Source organism: Gossypium arboreum, chromosome 10 (assembly GCF_025698485.1).
Source record: "Gossypium arboreum isolate Shixiya-1 chromosome 10, ASM2569848v2, whole genome shotgun sequence".
Taxonomy (NCBI): domain Eukaryota; kingdom Viridiplantae; phylum Streptophyta; class Magnoliopsida; order Malvales; family Malvaceae; genus Gossypium; species Gossypium arboreum.
This window is the reverse complement of record NC_069079.1, coordinates 28,410,899-28,433,826: the sequence shown is the minus strand read 5'-3', so window position 1 is coordinate 28,433,826 and position 22,928 is coordinate 28,410,899. Positions and strand designations below refer to the sequence as shown.

Genomic DNA, 22,928 nt, shown 5'->3' with positions numbered 1-22,928 from the left:
ATAATGAATCAACCTTGTTTGAATTAAAATACCTTAATAACCCTACTTTCCTATCACATCACTTTATTTTAATTGAAAACACTTTAGCAGAGGGCCTTCCCCTCTAATTTCTTGCGATGCCAATGCCGGCTCATTCTTTCTTTTCAGCACAATTCAAATATATTTCATTTCTAAGGGAAGAATAAAAGTGATTCTCATGTCATGGACTATTGACCATTAGAGGTTTACATAATAGGACCACCTTTTTTCTTATATTTCTTTTACATGCAAGTTACAACCACCCCACTTGGATTATAACACATATTACCAGAGTGAATATATAAAGCAGATTATACTAATTATAAGTGAAATGAATGCCACAACAAAACTCAATATTCCTATATTCCATTCCATGCCATGCTCAAGTCATGCAACAATCACTTGTGCACTTCTCATCTCAACGCCCTTTAGGGTTCATGATCTGTGAGAAAACAGCACTAGGTGTCAAACCCTCTGAGTCTTCACTAGCCAGGCTGCGACCACCGATGCTCATGCTCATCCCGCTGCTCCTAGAATCAGTTATGTTACCATCAAACCCCAGGGATGCATTAGGATCTTTCTTCCCTTTACAGGTTCCTTCATAGCTCCCCTCCTCCATGTCCATTTCACCAATTCCCTTCCCACTCTCTTCTGCACTCTCCTGCAGCTGCAAGGCAAACTCAAGGTTCCACAGCACATCCCCCATAGATGGTCTCTCGATTCCCTCATCAGCCACACACTTCATTGCTGTCTCGGAAAACTTTTTGAAACATTCCAGTGTTATCTTCCCTTTCAGATAAGGATCCATAATCTGATCTAAGATGCCTTTCTTGTGACAATGTGCAGCCCACTCTGCAAGGCTCACTTGTTCCTTCGGCAGTGTAGGATTCAATGCTGGACGTGCACACAGGATCTCAAAGAGGACAACCCCGAAAGAGTAAACATCAGACTTATCAGTTAGCTGCTGCCGTCTGAAATACTCAGGATCCAAATAGCCAAAGCTACCCTTCACGACAGTGCTCACATGAGTATGATCCAATGTGGGGCCAGTTTTTGATAATCCAAAATCAGAAACTTTCGCCACCCACTTCTCATCCAGAAGAATGTTTGTTGTCTTCACATCCCGGTGGATGATGGTGTGCTTGGCACCGGTGTGGAGATAATGCAAACCGCGAGCAGCCCCGATGCATATTTCAAGCCTTTGCTTCCAAGGAAGAGGTGGCTTTTTTGTTTTGTATAGATGTTCACGCAATGTTCCATGAGCCATATAATCATAAACTAGGATCATTTCACAATTCTCTTCACAGTAACCAATCAACGAAACAAGGTGGCGGTGTCGAAGTTTTGAAAGCATTTCAATCTCAGTCTGGAACTCATGCACACCTTGCTCAGATAGCGGATTGCCACGCTTGATTGCAACTTTAGTTGTCCCGCCATCAATTTCTCCTTTGTAAACTTTGCCAAAACCTCCCACCCCAAGGACTAAAGCCTCATCAAAGTTGTTTGTGGCAGACTTGATCTCGGCAAATGAGAAATGGCGGCAAAGGTTTGAAGGGAGGGATGAAGCATAGCTCCCTGTAGTATTTGTCTTTGCTGAACCTGCTGAGTGTGAATTTCCGTACAATGAAAGAGGAAGCCATCCTGATGGCCCATCACTCGGGCTCGTATAATTTCCATGCCTTCGACGACGTGATGCAGTAACAACACAGAAACCAATAACAAGAGCTAGAACCAGTCCACCACTGACTCCCCCAGCGATAATTGCTTTCTGGTTCTTCGAATGACCTTGGCTAGATGGCAAAGCCAATGATGGATTAACTACATTCTGTTTTGGACCAGGGGTTGGATTGGGCCCTGCTAGATTGCTTTTTGGGTCACTTATCTTGAATATCTCCACACCATTTAAGAGTGCATCATAATACTGGGGCTTGCTACTTGGGTCTGGACGCAATGCAAGCCATAGATCCTGCTGTGAATTCCCTCCAGGAACAATGACTACATAATCCCTAAACACAGGAACATCAACTTCATCTGCCAGCGCAATCACATCAACGCCTTGCTCGGCAGTTTGATTGTTAAGGAAGACATCAAACACTCTCTGATTAACCTTAGTAATGTTATCCGTAAACTCACAGAAATGTAGCCTAACCAAGTAAGAGAATCCAGAGTCAACACTGAACAACCAGGTTAAATTATAATTATAGTTCACTTGAGCATTTGGCCCCATGGATCTAGCAGTGGTGTACACATCTTGTGGTGCAATATATCTCGGCATGGTACCATAATCGATTGTCACGTTCGGATCCGCAGCCCCTGAAACTCCATGTGCAGCCCCAAAAAGGTAGGGCTGGTCATCATACCAAGACCTAAACAGACCTGTATCACCAGAAGGCGAGATATCGTTTCCACCCACATTCAGCCGGTAAATATTCTCGAGAGTTGTGCTGTTATCGATGGTGAACTGTGAGTTCTGCCCCACAATCGTTATCCCATCGGTATTACTATAAATATCAGGCATTGACAAAACCTCAATCCCATTGACAAACGCATACGCATTGGAAGGGGTCGAACCGAGACTAAATGTCAAGTTCAAGCGGTCACCATCTACATTGATGGAATACTCCTTAACAATAAAGGCATAATTCTTAGCTTCACTTGTTTGAGCAGCACTGAAATTCTTAAGAAGAGTATAAGAACCAGATGTGACGGAAAACAAAGCATTGCTCGAATTCCGGCCATCATATGAATTAGCATAGAAATACAACCTAACAAATTTCCGACCAGCTACGACCGGGAAACTATAGGTAAAGTTAGAGCGGAAAACCCGGGCGGTCAAGTAAGGAACTTCGGGGACCGCGGGATCTTGCGTGGCAGCTCGGGAAATGACGGAATTCCCAGTTCCGACTAGAAACTTGGACCCAAAATCCGGGGTCCATTTCCGATTATCGTTGTCGGAAAGCTCTGATTTTTCGCCGCAATTTAGGAGGATTTTCTCAGTTGGTACATAATCAGCAGCTAAGACAAGTTGAAACAACAGCAACAGCAAGGACACATAAGTTATAACAGACATCGGAAAGGAGGGATCAGCTGAGTTCCTCATGAGTTCATAATGCGGGATCCGAGACAGAAAAAGAAAAGACTTAATATTTGAGCAGCAATGAAAAAATGAATGCAAGCCCAGAATTCCTTAGCTAAAAGAGCGTAAAGATTTGAGATCCAAGGGACAAGCTAGCTACCTCAAAAAGGCAAACCCGCCCAAAAAAAAGTTGGTCGTGAAATACCGTGTAAATGAAGAGAGTTTCAAGCCATTTTACCTTTTTTGGAAGCCGAAGAAAGAAAGAAACTGAGTGAGTGAAATGGGAGAAGATGGTAAGGGCGAGATATTAGGTCATATTTTGTTTAATAATTGGAGAAAGAAAGATAGTAGGTGAGTGAACCAACATTTGAGTTATGGTGTGTATCTGAAATGGGAAGTTCGTAGTGCTACAACCTACAGCTAGGCAGCTAGCGGAGGTGATGAAAACACATGTGGAAAGGACAAGAACAGCCTTGAACGCGTTTTAATATTACAGATGAGGGTTTGAAGATCGGATGACAGTGAGATAAGATCAGATATATTGATTGATTGAGTTTTTTTTGTAAGGCGCTCTTTTCTACAGTTTTTCCCTTTCCGTTGCCAACTTGCTTGTATTTGCATAGATCATGCACCTCAGCTGTGATCCATTTGCATTTTCATTGCAATTAATGCATTATTTTTTTGGTGAGACATTATTCATGGGTTATATTTAATTTTTCTCATGTACTTTGTAAGATTATCATTAATAATAGTATTACCGAAATTTCCTTTCAAAAATTATTATTATTGAAATTTTATTATAAAATTTAAAAGAAATATAAAATCAACAAGAGGTAAGAAAAAAAAAAAGAATGATTCAACTTTCACATTAGCATCTAATATTAAAGACCTATATTAAGCTACTCTATAAATGATTTAGGGGTTATAAAATAATAAATTTAGGGATTTTGGACATTCATTTTTTAGGGGTTACAATAGGATAATTTTGGGGGGTATGGACATCCATTTATCATTGGATTTACAACACTCCCCCTAGATGTCCATCAATAAAATGTGTCTCATTAAAATCTTATTAGGAAAAGCCCTATAGGATAAAAACCTAATGAAGGAAAAATAGTGCACAATCTCCTATTACAAGCTATCTCATTAAAAACCTTTACCAAGAAAACCTAGTGGGACAAAACTTTAGTTAAAGGAAAAAAGTACAACAGTGTTTTAGACTCCCCCTAATGCCAACATAACATTACATATTTGAGTCTACACATTCAATCTTGTATACTAGTCTTTCAAACGTTTGTGATTGGCAATGTCTTTGATGTAACCACCCTTTAATTGAGCTATACATGTTGTATTATCTTCGTATAAGATAGTTGACATATTTTCTTGTAAAGACATATTGCATATCTTCTAAATATGTTGGGTCAATAACCTTAGTCAAACATATTCTCGGTTTGTCTCATGCATTGTAATTATTTTTGTATGATTTGAAGAGACATCAGTTAATGTCTTTCTTACTGAACACAATGATATGACAATACTTCCACATGTAAATAAATATCTTATTTGAGATCGACCTTTATGTGGATCCAATAAATATCCAACATCAACATAGCCAACTAACAAGAATTTTGAATTATTTGAATAAAATAATCTCATATCAATTGGTCTTCTAAGATATCCGAATACATGTTTAATTCCATACCAATGTCTATGTGTTGGAGAAGAACTAAATATTGCTAATAAGTTTACAATGAAAGCTATATCAAGTCTTATGTTATTTGCAAGATACGCCAATGCCCCTATGGCACTTAGATATGGTATTTCAGGACTAAGAAACTTCGTATCATTCTCGCAAGGACGAAATTAATCTTTATTCACATCTAATGATCGTACAACCATCGAGATACTCAATGGATTTGCTTTATCCATGTAAATTTTCTTTAAGATCTTTTTCGTGTAAGTTGATTGATTGACACAAATTCCATCTTTTAAATGTTTGATTTGTAGACCAAGACAAAAAATTATTTTTCCAAAATATTTCATCTCAAATTCTTTTTTTAAACAATTTACTGCATTTTGAAACTCTTCAGGAGTTCCAATAATATTTATATCATCAACGTAAATAGAAGTGATCACAAAATCTGATCCAAATCTTTTTATAAAAACAAATGAACAAATTAGATCATTTTTTATTGAGAAATTTTTCTGGGGAACTCTATATCCATTTGAGATTTTAAATCCTTCAGTGATTTTTATATAAATTCCACTATCAGACTAATAAGATATCTAAATGTGATTGCATGAACCACATGAGAGTATGTCTCTTACTAATTAATGTTGGGCCTTTAAGAAAATCCTTGTGCTACAAGTCGTGTTTTATATCTTACGAGTTATGTCTCTTACTAATTAATGTTGGGCCTTTAAGAAAATCCTTGTGCTACAAGTCGTGTTTTATATCTTACAAGTTCATTTTTCTCATTTCATTTTCGTATAAATGTCCATTTAAATCCTCATGTTTAGAAAATTCAATTATGCTTGAATTGCGTCTTTCCATTTTGGCTAACCTTTTCTATTTTTACATTCGCCAAATGATTTAACCTTAGGATTCTCATTTTCTTTTGCTATTTCAATAGTAACATTATAAGCAAAATTGTTGTCGACAACTATATTTTTTTAGTTCCATCTTTTTCTCGTATTTACATAACTTATCGAGATCTATTTATTTTCATAATTTTCATTTTCACTTTCAGGTACTTGAATCTCTTCTTAAGTTTTATAATTAGTTATATCATGGGTCTCTTCAAGAACCCCTGCCTCCATTATATGACCATATTGAATGTTTGCTCATTTCCTTTTACGAGGATTTTTATGTTTGGAACCAACTGGTCTTCCACAATTTAAGCATGGGTTACTTTCTTTTGTAACAGTTTGCCTTATTGGGACATCAATTTGTATTGAAGCATTTTCAGTTGGTATGTGAGACGTTGTAATTCTCTTTAGGTTAGTAAATGAATATAACTGTTGATTTGTAAAATTAATTATTTGCTGAACTTCTTGTTCATATTGCTTTGAACAAGGATATTAGACAATGATAATTCATGTCAAGTACTTTATTCATCCAAATTTGTATTCTCTTACCCTAATGTCGGGAATGTTGTTTTATTAAAGTGGCAATCAACAAATTGTGTAGTAAATAAATCTCTGGTTAATGGTTCAACATACTTAATTATAAAAGGAGATTTATAACCGACATAAATTCCCAACCTCGTTTGAAGACCTATCTTAATGCATTGTGGTGGAGAAATTAGAACATATATCGTATATCCAAAAATTCTAGGATGAGAAATATTTAGTTCCTGACCACAAATCAATTGTAATAGGGAGTATTTATAATTTATAAGCTTGATGCATACAACATGTAAATCAACACAATCTCATGTTGAAATAGGAAGCTTTGTTCTCATAAGTAATGGTTTAGTTATTAGTTGGAGGCGTTTGATAAATGATCCAACTAAACCATTTTATGTGTGAACATGAGCTACAGGATGTTCAACTTTTATCCCAATTGACATATAAGATTATTGAAAGTTTGGAACGTAAACTCACCAGTATTAGCAAGATGAATTTTTGTAATTGCATAATCTAAATTTAATCATTTAAACAAGTAATCTTGCAAACGACAGATTGCAAGTTGATAACCATGTAATTATTTTGTAGATGCTTCTACCAAAATCATATAATATCAAAACCATCCATATGGTGGATGAATGGGCCCATATTCATTTCAGAAATTCAAGACATTAAAAATCTCAGCTTTAGCTAGTGAGTTTGTAATAATCAATTATCATTGAGAACAAATAACACATGAGAATTCTTTAAATTAAAGAAATTTCTGGTTCTTTAATGAATATCGATAAGAATTCTCAATTAAATTTCACATCATATATAATCCAGAATGGTTTAACTGGTTACACCAAGTAGTAAATGTATTTGTAATAGCAAACTTCGGTTTACTTTAACATGCTTTTCAATTGTACTAATAATGTAAATATAAATTTTGACAATTGATAATTTTATTATCATCCCTTTTACTTTTTATCCACATATAAGCAATATTGTGACATGTACTTTTAGAAATGTCTACATCGATGTGAAATCCATAATGTCATTAACTTAATAAAAGAAATATAATTTACAAACAATTATTTGTAATATTTACTTGAGGAATATGACAAAAATTTAAATTCCCAAATTAACTTTAATGATCAAAATTGATTATAAAATTTGTTATATTTATTGCAAACATTCACTTCAAGAAATGTGTAAAAATAATTTAGGCAATAATGTAAGCGTATATCATATTTTTACCAATAAAATTATATAGATATCATCTGTTTCAAGGATTGATTAATTAGTATAAATCATTGATCATTATATTCAAGAATGAACATGTAACAACATATCGAATCATCCATCTTTTTTTTTATCTATTTGTCAATAATGACAATAAGTTTCATTTTTATAATTATTATGTATTGCTACATTCACTTTGAGAAATGGAGCAAACCAATGGAACGAATAACTCATTATTTTGTATAGCCATAAGAAGGCATGGGATCAATTCAGAATACTTAAAAAACTTTTTCACAAGAGTTTTGTATCTTTAATTAACTAGAAAGAAATAGTCAAGTCATGCATGGAGTTTATTGTAAATCAAATGTATGGATAAAATTGACATCTAAAATATTAAACTTGATATAATGTTAGTGCTAGCAAAAATTTCATAAACCATTGTCGACATACATGAAATTTACTTCAAAATAATACATTTCATGTTCACTAAAATCTTTCCATTTATAATTGTCCATGTCATTTCTCTAAATAATTAACAAATGGAATAATATAAAGCGTATGAACTACCTTTAGCATCTCTATAAAAGTAACAAGTTTGTTAGGGTTGTATAGTTGGAAAAATAAAAGGCATTTACAAAATCAAACCACACAACCCTTTTTTTTATGCTTCTTATCAAACAACAATCAGTTAATACAAACAAGGTCCATAGAAATGCCAATGGCTAAATTAATATATTAATTTTCATTTTTAAGTTTATAGAAATGTTTTTAACCAAAATAATTCAAGAATTAAAAATGACAACAACTATATTTGAAATTCTATATTATAATCGACCCAAAAATCAATTTAGACATTCCTTAAAATTTGTCACTAAAATGACTTTAAACAAACATGTTTGATGTGAAATAATATTTGATTAATTGTTTAGTGTGAAAGAATTTTGATCTTATTAATATATGTAATAACTTTAACCATTCTTGAGTAAGAGAATTTTAAACAATATCAAAATCCAAAATATATATAACTGAAACCATCAAATAAACATATAAAATAACTAGTTTAATGATGACTAAGAACCGATGTAATGTCACATATTATGATGAACCTTAAGCCTTGATTAATAAAAATGACCGATAATATTATGAATCATGATTTAAAAATCGACTAATTTATAACATTAAAATTAATCTATTACCAATGATATGATTACCAAGTAATTATCAAATAGCATATATTAAGAAAAATATATTTTATAAACAAAAATACAGGTACATATAAGCATGTAATGTGATAAGTGAAGTTTACCTTAATTTCTTTTCTTCTACAAAAGTTTTAATAGCAACTTTCTTGTTCAGCTTTGAGTCTTGATGATTTTATCATAAAGTAATCAAACCCAAAACTCATCGATAGAAAAATTTTATTTCAAAATAACTTATATGATACTAAGACACTCCAATGTCAAGAGCACCAAATCAAAATCCATACAAATAATAAATCTTTCACCATCCTCTAAGATCATAAAAATAAAATAAGTTAATCAAAACAATTATAATTGATCTGAATTAGCTAAAAAAATCAAATATGAAACATTAAATAAAAGAAACTTCCAGATAAATTTTGCATCTTGTTGTCTAAGATATTGGAAATAATAGAGGTAATTTTGATCATCGATAAAATGAACTATCACTTTGAGAAAGATCATAATAATAAACATTCTCAATAGAAAAACAATACAATTATTTATACCAAATTTGCGAATAATAATTTGTAAAAAAATATTGGCATAGAGAGAAATAATCAAAATAATAACTTAAAACAAATTGAAATAATGAAATTTCTTTAGTAACCTTTATAAAATGGTGAATAAACCAACATGGTTTAGAAAAGAAGAAAAACTGATTTGTATGCTTTAAATATTTCTCTTTCTATAAAAATATGATGAACAAATTAAAATAATGATGAACAAATTAAAATAATGATGAAAATATGTATATTGTATATAGTTCAATAGGAGCTTTGTAGTCAAGTTATATTAATCGCAATGACGTGAACTTCACTATGAACTTGTAGAGGCTCGTGCTGATAACATGTTATAAGACTTAAAAGAAATATAGAATGAACAAGAAAGAAGAACAGAAGATGAAAGGATAATTCAACTTTTTTAACATCCCAAAAATTGGGTTAGAAGAAATGGGTTAGAGAAACCAAGAGTAGTTAAGTCTTGAGTTTGAGTTAAGATTGTAAATTGTGGCAAGTGAATTAATCTGGTCCAATGGCGAAGCATTGTGATTATGTGCGCGGGGTTCTGGGTTTGAATCCCTTTCCTTGAATTTTTGCTGCTTTTAGCTAAACCCTTTTTCTTGAGCATCTGGTATATATATTATTTTCGCTCAGTTGATGACAATAATGAGCCTAGTGGTTCAATGGTTAAGCTTACATATACCTTCTGATCTTGTGTATGAATTTCTACGAAAGCAATAAGAAAACATTTTTTATGCTACTTGTGAGTTGGTTTTTATTTTTATTTTTTCTAAAAATGAATTAAACTTCCTAAAACGTCGTTCGGATCGAACGTACTGTGGGGTCTGTCTGATTTGAAACAAGTTATAAAACTTAATTTCTAATGATCTGTTGATGTATAATCTGTAATTTATACGTATGTCTGACATGATATTAGCTAAGTAAGCATGATCTGTTAGCGTATAATATGTTTTTGTTTGGGACATGTTTAAGGTATGAGATTTATTCAAGTACGATCTATGCTCTGTTAATTTTGATGGTTCATTCTGTGTTACCTTGTTGGTTGTGAACATGTGACATTCAAATAAGCCGTTGTGGTTGATATTGATTCTGTTATGTAACCATGCATGTGACCTGATGACAAATCTATTATGATTCATTAAGATTTGATTCAATTTGTTATGCAAAATCTCGATTCTCATGCCTTTTGTTTCTGTTATTGTATGACATCATGTCCTACATGCTTGTCATTCTGATTTCGAATATGCTCGCCATGACACATTGCATGAGGTTTGGGATGATGTGAAAGAAGAAAGTTTCTGGCAGTTTAATGATCTACATTATCTGGTGGTTTTCAAAATTGAAAACTCCAAAAAGATTTTCCACGGTAAATTAATTAAATTTGTAATTGTGTTTGTAAACGAGCAATTAGTTTTAATGGTTGGTTGCTAGATTCTAATTGCTAAATACGTACTAAAAATAGTTTTTCGAATGAGTCAGTGTAATTTCTCAAGATTCATCATACCTTCTAGGCCGGGTTTGGGGCATTAAAACTTTCACATTGGCATCCAATAAGCTTGTACATGTCCTCTATTTATAGGGTTTCAAAAACTATACGTTACAAAGCATTACGAACCAATATTAAGGTGCCCTATAAATGATATAAGATAATGAAATTAAGGGTTTTGAACATTCATCTTTTAGAGGTTACAATAGGATAAATTTTGGGGGTTATGAACATCTATTTATCAATGGATTTATAACGAATTTAATATTATTTAGGGCTAGTTTAGGAATGCTTCTCAAAAGTGGTTTTGGGACAAAAAAAAAACATTTTTAGGACAAAAGCATTCCTAAACAAGCTATTTTTTTAAAAAAAGAAAAAAGAAAAAGTGCTTCTCCCAAGCCAAAAATTGGCCCAAAAGCACTTTTTTCAGAAGCTAAAAATTTTAGCTTCTTCCTAAAAGTTCTTTTTCCCAAAAATGTTTTTGAGAAACATTCCTAAACTAGGCCTTAGTATATTATTAGCTCTGGTCCATTCATTACCATGCATTACCAAAATTGCAAATAGGTATTTTAGATCATTTTATAATCCTCCTTCAACTACTATTCACTAAATCAAATTTACCACATATATTCAAATTATTTCAATTCATATAAATGAATAATTTCCCAAGAATTGCAATATGCTTTTAGCATTCTAAATCCTTCAAGGATTTTAATATAAACTTTACTATATAGTGATTCATAAAATGTTGTAACAACAATCATTAGACGAAAATGAAATCTTTTATAAACTACCAATTTAATAATATATCTAAAAATTATTGTATCTACCACAAAAGAATATTATATCTTTTCATAATCAATCCTGTGACCTAGTGAAAAACTTTATATTTTATTTCCTTTTTTGCAAAACCACTTCATTTGTACCCTAAGTAGCTTTATACCTTTAGATATTTGGACTATTGGTCCAAAAACTCCACAAATTAAATTGTATTTGAGTTGTATCTTTCTATTTTGACCAATCTATTCCATATTTATATTTCTCAATAGATTTATTCAAGATTCTCTTTTTATTTCATTATTTCAACAATAATATTGCATGCAAAATCATTGTTGGCCACTTTTATTATTGGTTCCACATTTTCTCAAATTGAAATAACTTATTGAGATGTCTTTATTTTCACTATTTTAATCTTCAGTTTCAGGTACCTGAATCTTTTTTGGAGTTTTAATTATGTCTTGGGTCTCTTTTGGAGTACTCGCCTCCACTATATGATCATCTAGAAGAAATCTCATATTTGGAACCGATCAATCTATCATTTATTCTAATCGATTGTCCTACTAGATTTTGATTCAAATTAAAATATTAGATGGTATATAACACTTGGTTATTCTCATTAAGTTTGTAAATACATCTGACAGTTAATTTGTAATAAAGTGAGTGTTGGAAAAAAATCCAGTTTGAAAATGATTTTCTTGCACAGCGAGAAATTAAAAATTTGATAACTGACCTTATTTGTGATATTTATAGTAATAAACCTTAACCGAATTCGTACTTGTGTTTTTTGATAAGTGGATCCTTGATTTTTTTGGCTTTCAACCAAAAAATCTTCTCTACTATTCTCGTACAACGAACTGCTTTAAGTGTAGGCTTAAATTAATTAAATCAAAACACAGAACTAGAAAAAAATTTCCTTTTAGGGTGAAAGTGAAAATTCTCTCTTCATTAATTGAAACAGGTAAAATTACTGTTATGAAAAATATGTTTATAAGTTGAGAATAATTCTCTCTATTTTTTGGCAAAATAACAATCTCCCAAAATTTGTGTAAATTGTTCTACTAATGCCATCTATTTATAAGAAGAGAAGGTAGAACCTTTATAGAGTTGTAGAAGTTTATTTCCACTAGAAAAATAACATCCTAATTTATCTAAGATATAAGGGGTGGCAACCCCAGTTAATAATACTAAGGTTTTGTCGTCCCACCTCCCTAAATGATTGGTTTTGGGCATCTCTTACGTTGGGTTTAATTACGAGTACTTCTTGAACATTTTTGATCCAGTGCTCTGTAATATGATCCAACCCAATTCAATTTTTTATTTCCCAAAATAAACTTTAATATCTACATATTAAATAATTTTCTCACCCTAATTTTACCTGTAACATCTCGCTCGATGAAGCCACAATATTTGAGTACTATTATTAGATGTAAGACATATGGAATAGGTTCTAAGTGAATATGGTACTAGATATGACTAAATGCTCGAAGACTATACAATGTACCGTTGGGCGAAGTCTTTATTAAGGTAAGCTTGGTGGTTTGGTGGACTCCTTCACAGGGTATACGCCACCCCATCTGATAAATTTTGATGTTTATTCCTTAAGTGCTAAGCCCTTAGTTTAAAAGAACGATTGACTTTATTATTATTTTATTTGGAACCATCTAGTTTGCCTAAAGAGTACTAGTTAGAATGGTACAAGATCTCTGATATTGAAAGGATATGCATTTAAGATGGGAGAGATTGTTATTAGACACAGGTACCAAAAGAAGGGTAGTAGGAGGATAAGCTTGCCCACTAGGTTTTCTTTTTGTGTGCACTTGTATAAAGCCAACATTGGCGTCCTGACTAAGTTTTGTGCTTTCTTTGGTAAACTTAAAATTTTCTCTCCAAAAACTTTTTCTACATTTTCCAGAAAAACTAAAAAAACTAAGACTTGCCTGAAGGAACAAGTTCATTGTATTTAACAAACTTCACCAACGATTAGTACCTAGTAAATACTAATGAAACTCAAGTTATTTTCATGGTTATTTACGGGGCCCTAAGGTTAGTTTAAGGGAAACAAGGAGGAAACTTTCATATTCTGGGTTTCCTGTTAATGTTTTTGTTAAAACTTGCTTAGCTTTTGGTGAAATGAACTAATAAGATAACCCTTGATATTATAAATCAAGAAATTCATGAAAGCTCCCGAGATAAGGGCAAAAGTCCTATTGCCTAAGCTTTTCTACAATTTGTTTGGTGAGCTCTTTCATACTCCATGCGTGTGTTATGTTTTTGTTCATGCTTCGTACAAGGTAAGTTTACCGATCCTGTAAAGGTAAAGTGTTTGCACCAAAGTAACGAATGTTTATTGTGAAAGGTCTTGTTTGGCATATCTATATAAACATTATAAGGGCATTGATTCATGTTGAGTTAATATCCGCATACTCTGAAAGGAACCATATGGTCTGAACAAAAAGGAAATGAAATCATGACGTTACCTTCAATGATATGATTATTAAACTGGCAAATTGTGATACATGAGAATGATTATGTGGCTTCTAGTAGGGCAAGCATAATTGCAAACTAGATTAGTAAAGCATGACAAAGGAAAAAAAATGTACGAATTATATGATCTCTAAACACTGTGACAGCCCAAAATAGACCCTAGCCGGAATGTGGTTTCGGGACCACAAAACCGAGGCATAACAATAATTTAAAATTTATTTTGATGCCTATAATATGTGAGTATTCATGTATGACATTTTTTGATGATTGATTTAGTGTTATAAAGGTGAATTTCACTAGAAAGGACTTGTGTGAGAAAATTTAGAATTTGAGATAGGCAAATGTGGAAGTGGCCTATTGATGCACACTAGGAAATGTTGTCCTTGCATGTCAAATTCCCCAAATTTGACTATAGTGGCCGGCCATGGTGATGAATATGGGCAAAAGAAAACATGTCTTAAACATGTTTTGCTAGTGGTGCATGTTTGAAATAATAAAATAAGAGTATGAAAAAAAAAAAAAAAAAAAAATGTTCATCCTTCTCCATAGGCTTGGCCGAATGTACTAAGGAAAGAAAAGAAAAATTTGTTCATCCTTTCTCATCTTCTTGGCCGAAATTACTAAGGGAAAAGGGGGAGGATTTTTGCTTCATGCTTGGGTTGGAAGAGACCTAGAAGGAGATTTGGCTAAGTTTACATCAAGATTAAGGTATGTATGAGGTTGTGTTAGGAGTTTCATGCATGACTTGGTTACTAACTTGATGTGCATGTTAGCCATGGCTCAAATCTTTGTTATGCCATGGAAATGGTATTTGGGCAAAGTTGTTATGGTGATAAAGCCATTGCATGCTAAGTGTGAAGCTTGATGATGATGCATGCAATGATGGATTTTCTACTCATGAGTAAGATTTTGAGTTTTCTCTTTGTTTTATCATGATTGAAGTTGAAAAGGAGCATGATTGTCATATTCGCCATGATGCATTCTTGAGCATGATTCATGCTTCTTGCATGTTAGTTAAAATTTGTGTTTTGGATGGCTATGGACACCTTGAAAATTCGGCCATGCTCATATATGCATATTTATGATTTCGCATTATGTTTTGGTTATGAACTAAGTGATGAATATATTGGTTTAAAGAAGAAGATGTGGAAGAATGCTTGTGAAATTTCAAGCACAATTGCCTAGCACACATGTAGGTGCTTGATGCTATATTATAAGTTTTGGGCCACAATGTGCAAAGCATTAATTAGTAAATTGCATGCTGTTTTGTGAGGTATTAAGTGCAAAATTGACCTCAACATGTACATGAATATTCGCCTTGGGTAGCCTATTGAAGGCCTTAGCATTTCCTTGATGCTCAAATAAATTGTATTGAATTGCTTGATGTAGTATAAAATGTGCATGACCATTGTGTATTCAAGCTAAAGAGTGGCCATATGACCATTTAAAATCCTTGTCATATTCGCCATAAGCAAGCACAATGAGGTTTTAATAAATTGAATTTGTTTGAATTAGCTCAAGAGCTAAGAGGGCCACAATTGGACAAGGGAAGGAAAAGGTGATCGAATAGCCGAAAAAGCCGTTCGACAACATCCGAGGTAAGTCCTCAAGAAGTGACCTTACTTGAATTATGTGAGATGAAATATGGTTGTGTATGATTATTGATTATGTGTGTATGAGTATTTGAATTCCACCCGGCTAAGTCCCGAAGGTGAATATGTTAATGATTATAATTGTGTTTGAGCCTTAGTAACGAAAATGAAATATGTATGTCCAATGATTATTGATGTATGTGTGCATGAGAAATTGAATGATATCCGGCTAAGCCCAAGACAATTATGTTGAAATTATATCCGGTTAAGACCAAGGCAATTGTGCTAGTGGCTATATCCGGGCTAAGGCCCAAGGCATTCGTATGAAGTTATTCTATCCGGCTAAGACCAAGGCATTTGTGCACGTGATTATATCCGGTTATATTCAAGAATCTTGGGCTGGAGGTGAGTGTTGGTTGCTGAAATGAATTCAATTAGTACACTCGGAAAGCCCAAAGGATAAGGTACATTATATGTGCATTGGAAAGTCGACGTGTTTGAGCAACATTCGCTCAATCGACTAATGAATTTCAGCTATTGAATTGATTGATGCTTTGCGAACTTATATAATGATGAAGTATGAAGTAAGAATGTGTATTAATGAAATGATGCATTTGGCTATGTGAATGTATTGCTGTAATTAGAGTTAATTATATTCCTTGAGACTTACTAAGCATAAAATGCTTACCCGCTGCTTTGGCTCTTAGTTTTCTAGATTTCGTCAAGCAATCGGATTTGGGATCGTTGAAGTCAAGTCATCCACACTATCAAGCCTCCATTTTGGTATAAATTTTTGGTTGAACTTGAGATGGCATGTATAGGACTACCCTTGTTTGTTAAATATGTTGTAATGTAAGTATGTACGGCCATGCGAAAATGGCTCAAAAGGGAAGCATGAACTTAGACCGATTGTGGGTTGTATGTATATATTTTGTGTCATGATGTGGCTATGGCTTGAAATGGGAATGTTGGTCATATGATCAGCCATTGGCATGGTTAAAATGATCATATATGAACCTATGTATGGTAAGACTAGTTGAATCATGGAGACCACCAAATAGGTAAGTCCTATCTTAAAACAGATGCTGCCAGCTGCAGTGGCATGAATGTGAAAAATCACCAAAATTCATAGGAATGGAATTAAATAGTGAATAAGCTATGTAAATGAACCTTGATGAGTCTATTTTCATATGGAAGAAACGAAATGGTCATAGGAGTTACAGGTTAAGAGATATTAAAGCTATTGTAAGACAGGGCCAGAATGGTTTCTGGGTTCCCTGTCGCAACTTTAAAATTCACTATAAATTATCCAAAAGAATTAGGAGATATACCTTATATGTACAGATTCCATTTTGAGTCTAGTTTCATTAGAAATAAACTACACCAGCATCAAAGCCCTGTACAGAGAGATATTCAAGTTATACCGCGCGAAGGTCAGAGCAGTCGATCCCTGTAACAGGGGTAACTTTAACTAATAAACTGTACCAATTGGCCCGACCAAAATCCTAGAAATAAATCCATGGATGGATATATGAGTCTAAATTCAGGAAAATTTACGAAACCAGTTTCCGAGTTTTGAAACTCGAGATATGATTTTTAAGGCGACAGTGACGCAGTTTTCCAGCCTGACTGGAAATGTCAAATTGGTGGGCAAAACATGTGAACTTGGCTTGTTAACCCTCGGGTCCGACACCCGCGATGGTCTCGGTTTGGGGTGTTACAATTTTATTGGTATCAGAGCCACGGTTTAGTCGATTCTAGGACTACCGTGATGTGTTTGGGGTCTAGCTATACATGCCATTAAATGATGAATCGATAGTGTGATGATTTTCGACAACTTGACTTTATGTTTGTTTATAGCAATGGATCCCGATCCCAACCGAGCGATAGCTGATGATGTGGAGAGTGTGGCGCTGCTCCGCGCAAGGGACAGCGCCGCGGACTCTCAACCTATGGCCAGCAATCCTAATGACGAGGCTAAGCAAGCCTTTTATAGTGTGATGAACGAATGGTTTAATCAATACATTCGAACCAACACTACTGTTCCACAACCTCCATTCCCGACAAATGCAACCCCGCACCTACAATACCTCCGTGATGACCAAATAAGGTCAAGTAAGCCCCATCAATAGGATTCAAAACATGGGGCCTTGAATTTAAGGCTACGGATGATGATGATGCCGAAGCGCTGAATTTTGGTTAGATAACACTATCCGGTGCTTGATGAGCTATCCCTGACACCGATGAGTGCTTAAAGTGTACCATCTCCTTGTTACGTGAGTCCGCCTACTATTGGTGGAGTACTCGACTTCGTGGTGCCTAGAGAGCAAGTGACTTGGGAATTCTTTCAAACCGAGTTCAAAAAAGTATATCATCGAGATTCATCGACCAAAAGCGGAGGGAATTTCTTGATCTTAAGCAAGGTTCTATGTCCGCTATCGACTACGAACGAAAGTTTGTGAGGCTTAGCCAGACGCGAGAATGCATTTCGTCCGAAGCTATTATGTAAACGCTTCGAGGATGGGCTGAATGATGATATAAGGATGTTTGTTGGCATTCTCGAGATACGAGAGTTCAGTAGTACTTGTTGAGCGAGCTTGTAAAGTCAAGAGCTTAGAAAGGAGAAACAAAAGTGATGTGGGGATTGGAGAATTCGAAGAGGTCCTCGGAAAGTCTCTTCAACAAGCATCAAGAGATTTCGAGATGATGCGAGCCGGTCTAGAGGCGTTTGGCTTTTCTAGACGAGGACGCGATCGACCCCTGTGACCACACGAGTCACCTCGATCACGGTGGTGGAAATGATCGCCGAGAGAGGCGGAGTGTCCACATTGTGGCAAATGGCATTCGGGAGCTGTTGGTTTCGTGATCGCTCTCGCTATAAGTGTGGATCGGCCGACCACTTTATGAAGGATTGCCCGAGGATGCATGAACAAAATGCAAGTCGAGTGCAAACCCGGTGCTACCATCGCCGAGGTAGGCCACCTAGAAATATGGGCAATGTCGGTGGCGGTCGAGAGGATCTAGAGATGCTACCATCGATCCGAGGCTCGTGCTCTGCTAGGACTTATGCCATACGCGCACGCCGAGGATGCCGCTCTCCGGATGTTATTACCGGTACTTTCACTCTTTTCAATACAAATGTAATTGCTTTGATTGACCTGGTTCTACTCATTCATATATATGTAAAACCTTAGCATCCAAAGAAGACTTTGCCCATTGAGTCTCTGAGTTTGTAATTCGGTGTCAAACCCTTGGGTCATTACGTGCTTGTTAACAAAGTGTGCAAGAAAAGTCCCCTAGTGTTCCGAGGTTCTTGTTTTCCGCGGACTTAATGCTTTTGCCATTCGATGAGTTCGATGTTATTCTTGGTTTGGATTGGTTGACCATGCACGATGCGGTTGTAAATTGCAAGAGCAAGACTATCGATTTGAGGTGCGCGAATAATGAAATAATTCGGGTTGAGTCCACGGACTTAAAGGGTTGCCACCGTAATATCGCCGATGTTGGCCCGTAAATATGTAAGAAAAGGGTGCGGCGTACCTTGCGACGTACTCGATGACAAGGAATCGAGAAGAAACCCGAATCTGTGCCCGTGGTTTGTGAATACCGGATGTTTTCCCCAAGAATTGCCGGTTTACCACTGTTCGGAAATAGAATTTGGCATCGAATTGGTACCGGTACCACTCCAATTTCGATAGCTCCGTGATCGTATGGCACCAACGGAATTGAAGGAGTTGAAAGCTCATTGCAAGAATTGGTGGATAGAGGTTTTGCTCGCCCGAAGTTTTTCGCCTTGGGTGCTGCGCGGTGTTGTTCGTGAAGAAGAAGGATGGAACCATGCGACTATGCATCGACTATCGCCGCCTTAACAAAGCGACGATAAAGAACAAATATCCGTTGCCACGTATTGATGACTTGTTCGATCAACTGAAGGGAGCCTCGGTGTTCTCGAAAATAGATTTGAGATCGGGCTACTATCAATTGCGAATCCGAGATTCAGACGTGCCCAAGACTGCCTTCAGAACGAGATATGGTCACTATGAGTTCTGGTGATGCCGTTTGGGCTCACTAATGCCCTGCGGTATTTATGGATTTAATGAATCAATTTTTAGACCATATTTGGATCGATTCAGTAGTCGTGTTCATTGATGACATCTTGGTCTATTCAAGAAATGAGACCGAACATGCTGAACACCGCGGTTAGTGCTGCAAATTTTACGGACAAGCAATTATATGCTAAGTTCACAAGTGTGAGTTCGGTTAAGAGAGGTTAGCTTCTTGGGTCATGTGGTATCTGCATCGGGTATTCGAGTCGACCCGAATAAAATTTCAGCCATACTAAATTGGAAGCCTCCGAGAAATATTACTGAGGTTCGAAGCTTTTTGGGGCTTGCCGGTTATTACCGACGATTTGTAAAGGCTTCTCAACGATAGCCACGCCGATGACGGTTACTCCAAAAGGATGTTAAGTTCGAATGGACGGAGAAATGCCAAAAAGCTTCGATCAACTGAAAACTTATTTGATGAAGCCCCAATTCTAGTGCAACCCGAGTCCCAAGGAGTTTGTTATCTATAGCGACGCCTCTTTACTTGGGTTAGGTTGCGATTAATGCAAGAAGGTCGAGTTGTGGCCTATCGTCGAGGCAATTAAAGCCACATGAGAAAAATTATCCGACTCATGATCTCGAATTGGCCGCCATCGTATTCGCCTTAAAGATTTGGCGACATTACTTATTTGGTGAAAGGTGCCATGTATACCGGATCACAAAAGTCTCAAGTATTTGATGACCCAATGAGACTTAAATCTGCGACAAAGACGTTGGCTCGAGCTGTTAAAGGATTATGAGCTGATCATTGACTATCACCCGGAAAGGCGAATGTGGTTGCGGATGGCTTGAGTCGTAAATCGTTATTCACTTTACGAGCGATGAATGTGCACTTGTCTATCCGATCCGACAAAGTGTGTTAGTGGCTGAAATGAAAGCCAAACCATTATTGACACACCAAATTCGAGAAGCTCGAAAGTCGATGACGAGTTGGTTGCAAAACGGGCTGCGTGTGTTCAACAAGGACTCGGAGTTTCAAATCGACGATGACGATTGTTTGAGGTTCAAAAGTCGTCTGTGTCCCAAAGAATTGAAACTCATTTCGATAATTTGAATGAAGCCCATTGTAGCCGAATGGCAATCCACCCGGGAGTACGAAGATGTACAATGATTTGAAACGTCGATTTTGGTGGCATGGTATGAAGCGAGACATCTCCGACTTTGTTTGAGATGTTTAATATGTCAACAAGTGAAAGCGGAACATCAGGTGCCTTCAGGATTACTTCAGCCAATCACGATACCCGAGTGGAATTGGGATCGAGTCACAATGGACTTTGTATCCGGACTGCCATTGTCAGCAAGTAAGAAGGATGCGGTTTGGGTCGTGGTAGATCGATTGACTAAGTCGGCCCACTTTGTCCCCGTACATACGGATTTTTCAATGGACAAATTAGCGGAATTATACGTTTCTCAGATTGTGAAATTACACGGGGTGCCTATTTCTATCGTGTCGGATAGAGATCCGAGATTTACCTCGCGATTTTGGAAAAAGTTGCAAGAAGCTTTGGGTACCAAGTTGCATTTCAAAGACCGCCTTTCACCCCAAACCGATGGTCAATCCGGCGGATAATTCGGATACTCGAGGATATGTTAAGATGTTGCGTCCTCGAGTTTAGTGGTTCATGGGAACGGTATTTGTCGTTGATTGAATTCGCTTACAACAACAAACTTTCAATCGAGTATTAAGATGGCACCTACGAGGCTTTGTACGGGCGTAAATGCCGTACACCATTGTTTTGGACCGAGCTTGGTGAAAGCAAGATTTTCGGGTGGATTTGATTAGGGATCTTGAAGTAAAGTGAAAGTAATCCGTGAAAGTTTGAAGATAGCCTTCGATCGTCGTAAGTCGACGCGGATATGAAGCGTAAGGATATCGAGTATCGTGGGTGATAAAGTGTTTCTCAAGGTATCGCTTGGAAAAAGATACTCGTGTTCTACCGTAAGGGCAAGTTGAGCCCGAGGTTCATTGGGCCATATGAGATATCGAGCGAGTCGGTCCGGTGGCATATCGCTTGATTTTGCCTCGAACTCAAAAGGTTCACGATGTCTTCCACGCTTCGATGCTTCGACGTTATAGATCCGATCCATCGCACGTGATTAGTCCATCAGGAATTGAAATTCAAGCTAATATGAGTTATGAAGAAGAACCGATTCGTATCCTATCACGAGAAGTGAAAGAGTTGCGAAACAAGCGGGTTCCGCTAGTGAAAGTGTTATGGCTCAAGCACGAGATAGAAGAAGCTACTTGGGAGACCGAGAACTCTATGAGAGAGCGATATCCGAACCTATTTACAGTAAGATTTTCGGGACGAAAATTCCTTAAGAGGGGGAGTTGTGACAGCCCAAAATAGACCCTAGCCGGAATGTGGTTTCGGGACCACAAAACCGAGGCATAACAATAATTTAAAATTTATTTTGATGCCTATAATATGTGAGTATTCATGTATGACATTTTTTGATGATTGATTTAGTGTTATAAAGGTGAATTTCACTAGAAAGGACTTGTGTGAGAAAATTTAGAATTTGAGATAGGCAAATGTGGAAGTGGCCTATTGATGCACACTAGGAAATGTTGTCCTTGCATGTCAAATTCCCCAAATTTGACTATAGTGGCCGGCCATGGTGATGAATATGGGCAAAAGAAAACATGTCTTAAACATGTTTTGCTAGTGGTGCATGTTTGAAATAATAAAATAAGAGTATGAAAAAAAAAAAAGAAAAAAAATGTTCATCCTTCTCCATAGGCTTGGCCGAATGTACTAAGGAAAGAAAAGAAAAATTTGTTCATCCTTTCTCATCTTCTTGGCCGAAATTACTAAGGGAAAAGGGGGAGGATTTTTGCTTCATGCTTGGGTTGGAAGAGACCTAGAAGGAGATTTGGCTAAGTTTACATCAAGATTAAGGTATGTATGAGGTTGTGTTAGGAGTTTCATGCATGACTTGGTTGCTAACTTGATGTGCATGTTAGCCATGGCTCAAATCTTTGTTATGCCATGGAAATGGTATTTGGGCAAAGTTGTTATGGTGATAAAGCCATTGCATGCTAAGTGTGAAGCTTGATGATGATGCATGCAATGATGGATTTTCTACTCATGAGTAAGATTTTGAGTTTTCTTTGTTTTATCATGATTGAAGTTGAAAAGGAGCATGATTGTCATATTCGCCATGATGCATTCTTGAGCATGATTCATGCTTCTTGCATGTTAGTTAAAATTTGTGTTTTGGATGGCTATGGACACCTTGAAAATTCGGCCATGCTCATATATGCATA

General features: G+C 35.9%; 1 protein-coding gene across 1 annotated transcript; it reads right to left on the bottom strand.

Moving 5' to 3' along the window:
• Nucleotides 1–133: 133 nt before the first annotated feature.
• Nucleotides 134–3,859, bottom strand: LOC108489242 (receptor-like protein kinase FERONIA). The gene has a single exon (XM_017793629.2). It carries the CDS (start codon nucleotides 3,116–3,118, stop codon nucleotides 437–439), a length of 2,682 nt encoding a protein of 893 aa, XP_017649118.1. The 5' UTR covers nucleotides 3,119–3,859; the 3' UTR covers nucleotides 134–436.
• Nucleotides 3,860–22,928: the final 19,069 nt, after the last annotated feature.

Excerpts from the sequence above, each read along its gene's own strand:
- LOC108489242 (XM_017793629.2), bottom strand. The coding sequence starts at position 3,118 with ATGAGGAACTCAGCTGATCCCTCCTTTCCGATGTCTGTTATAACTTAT.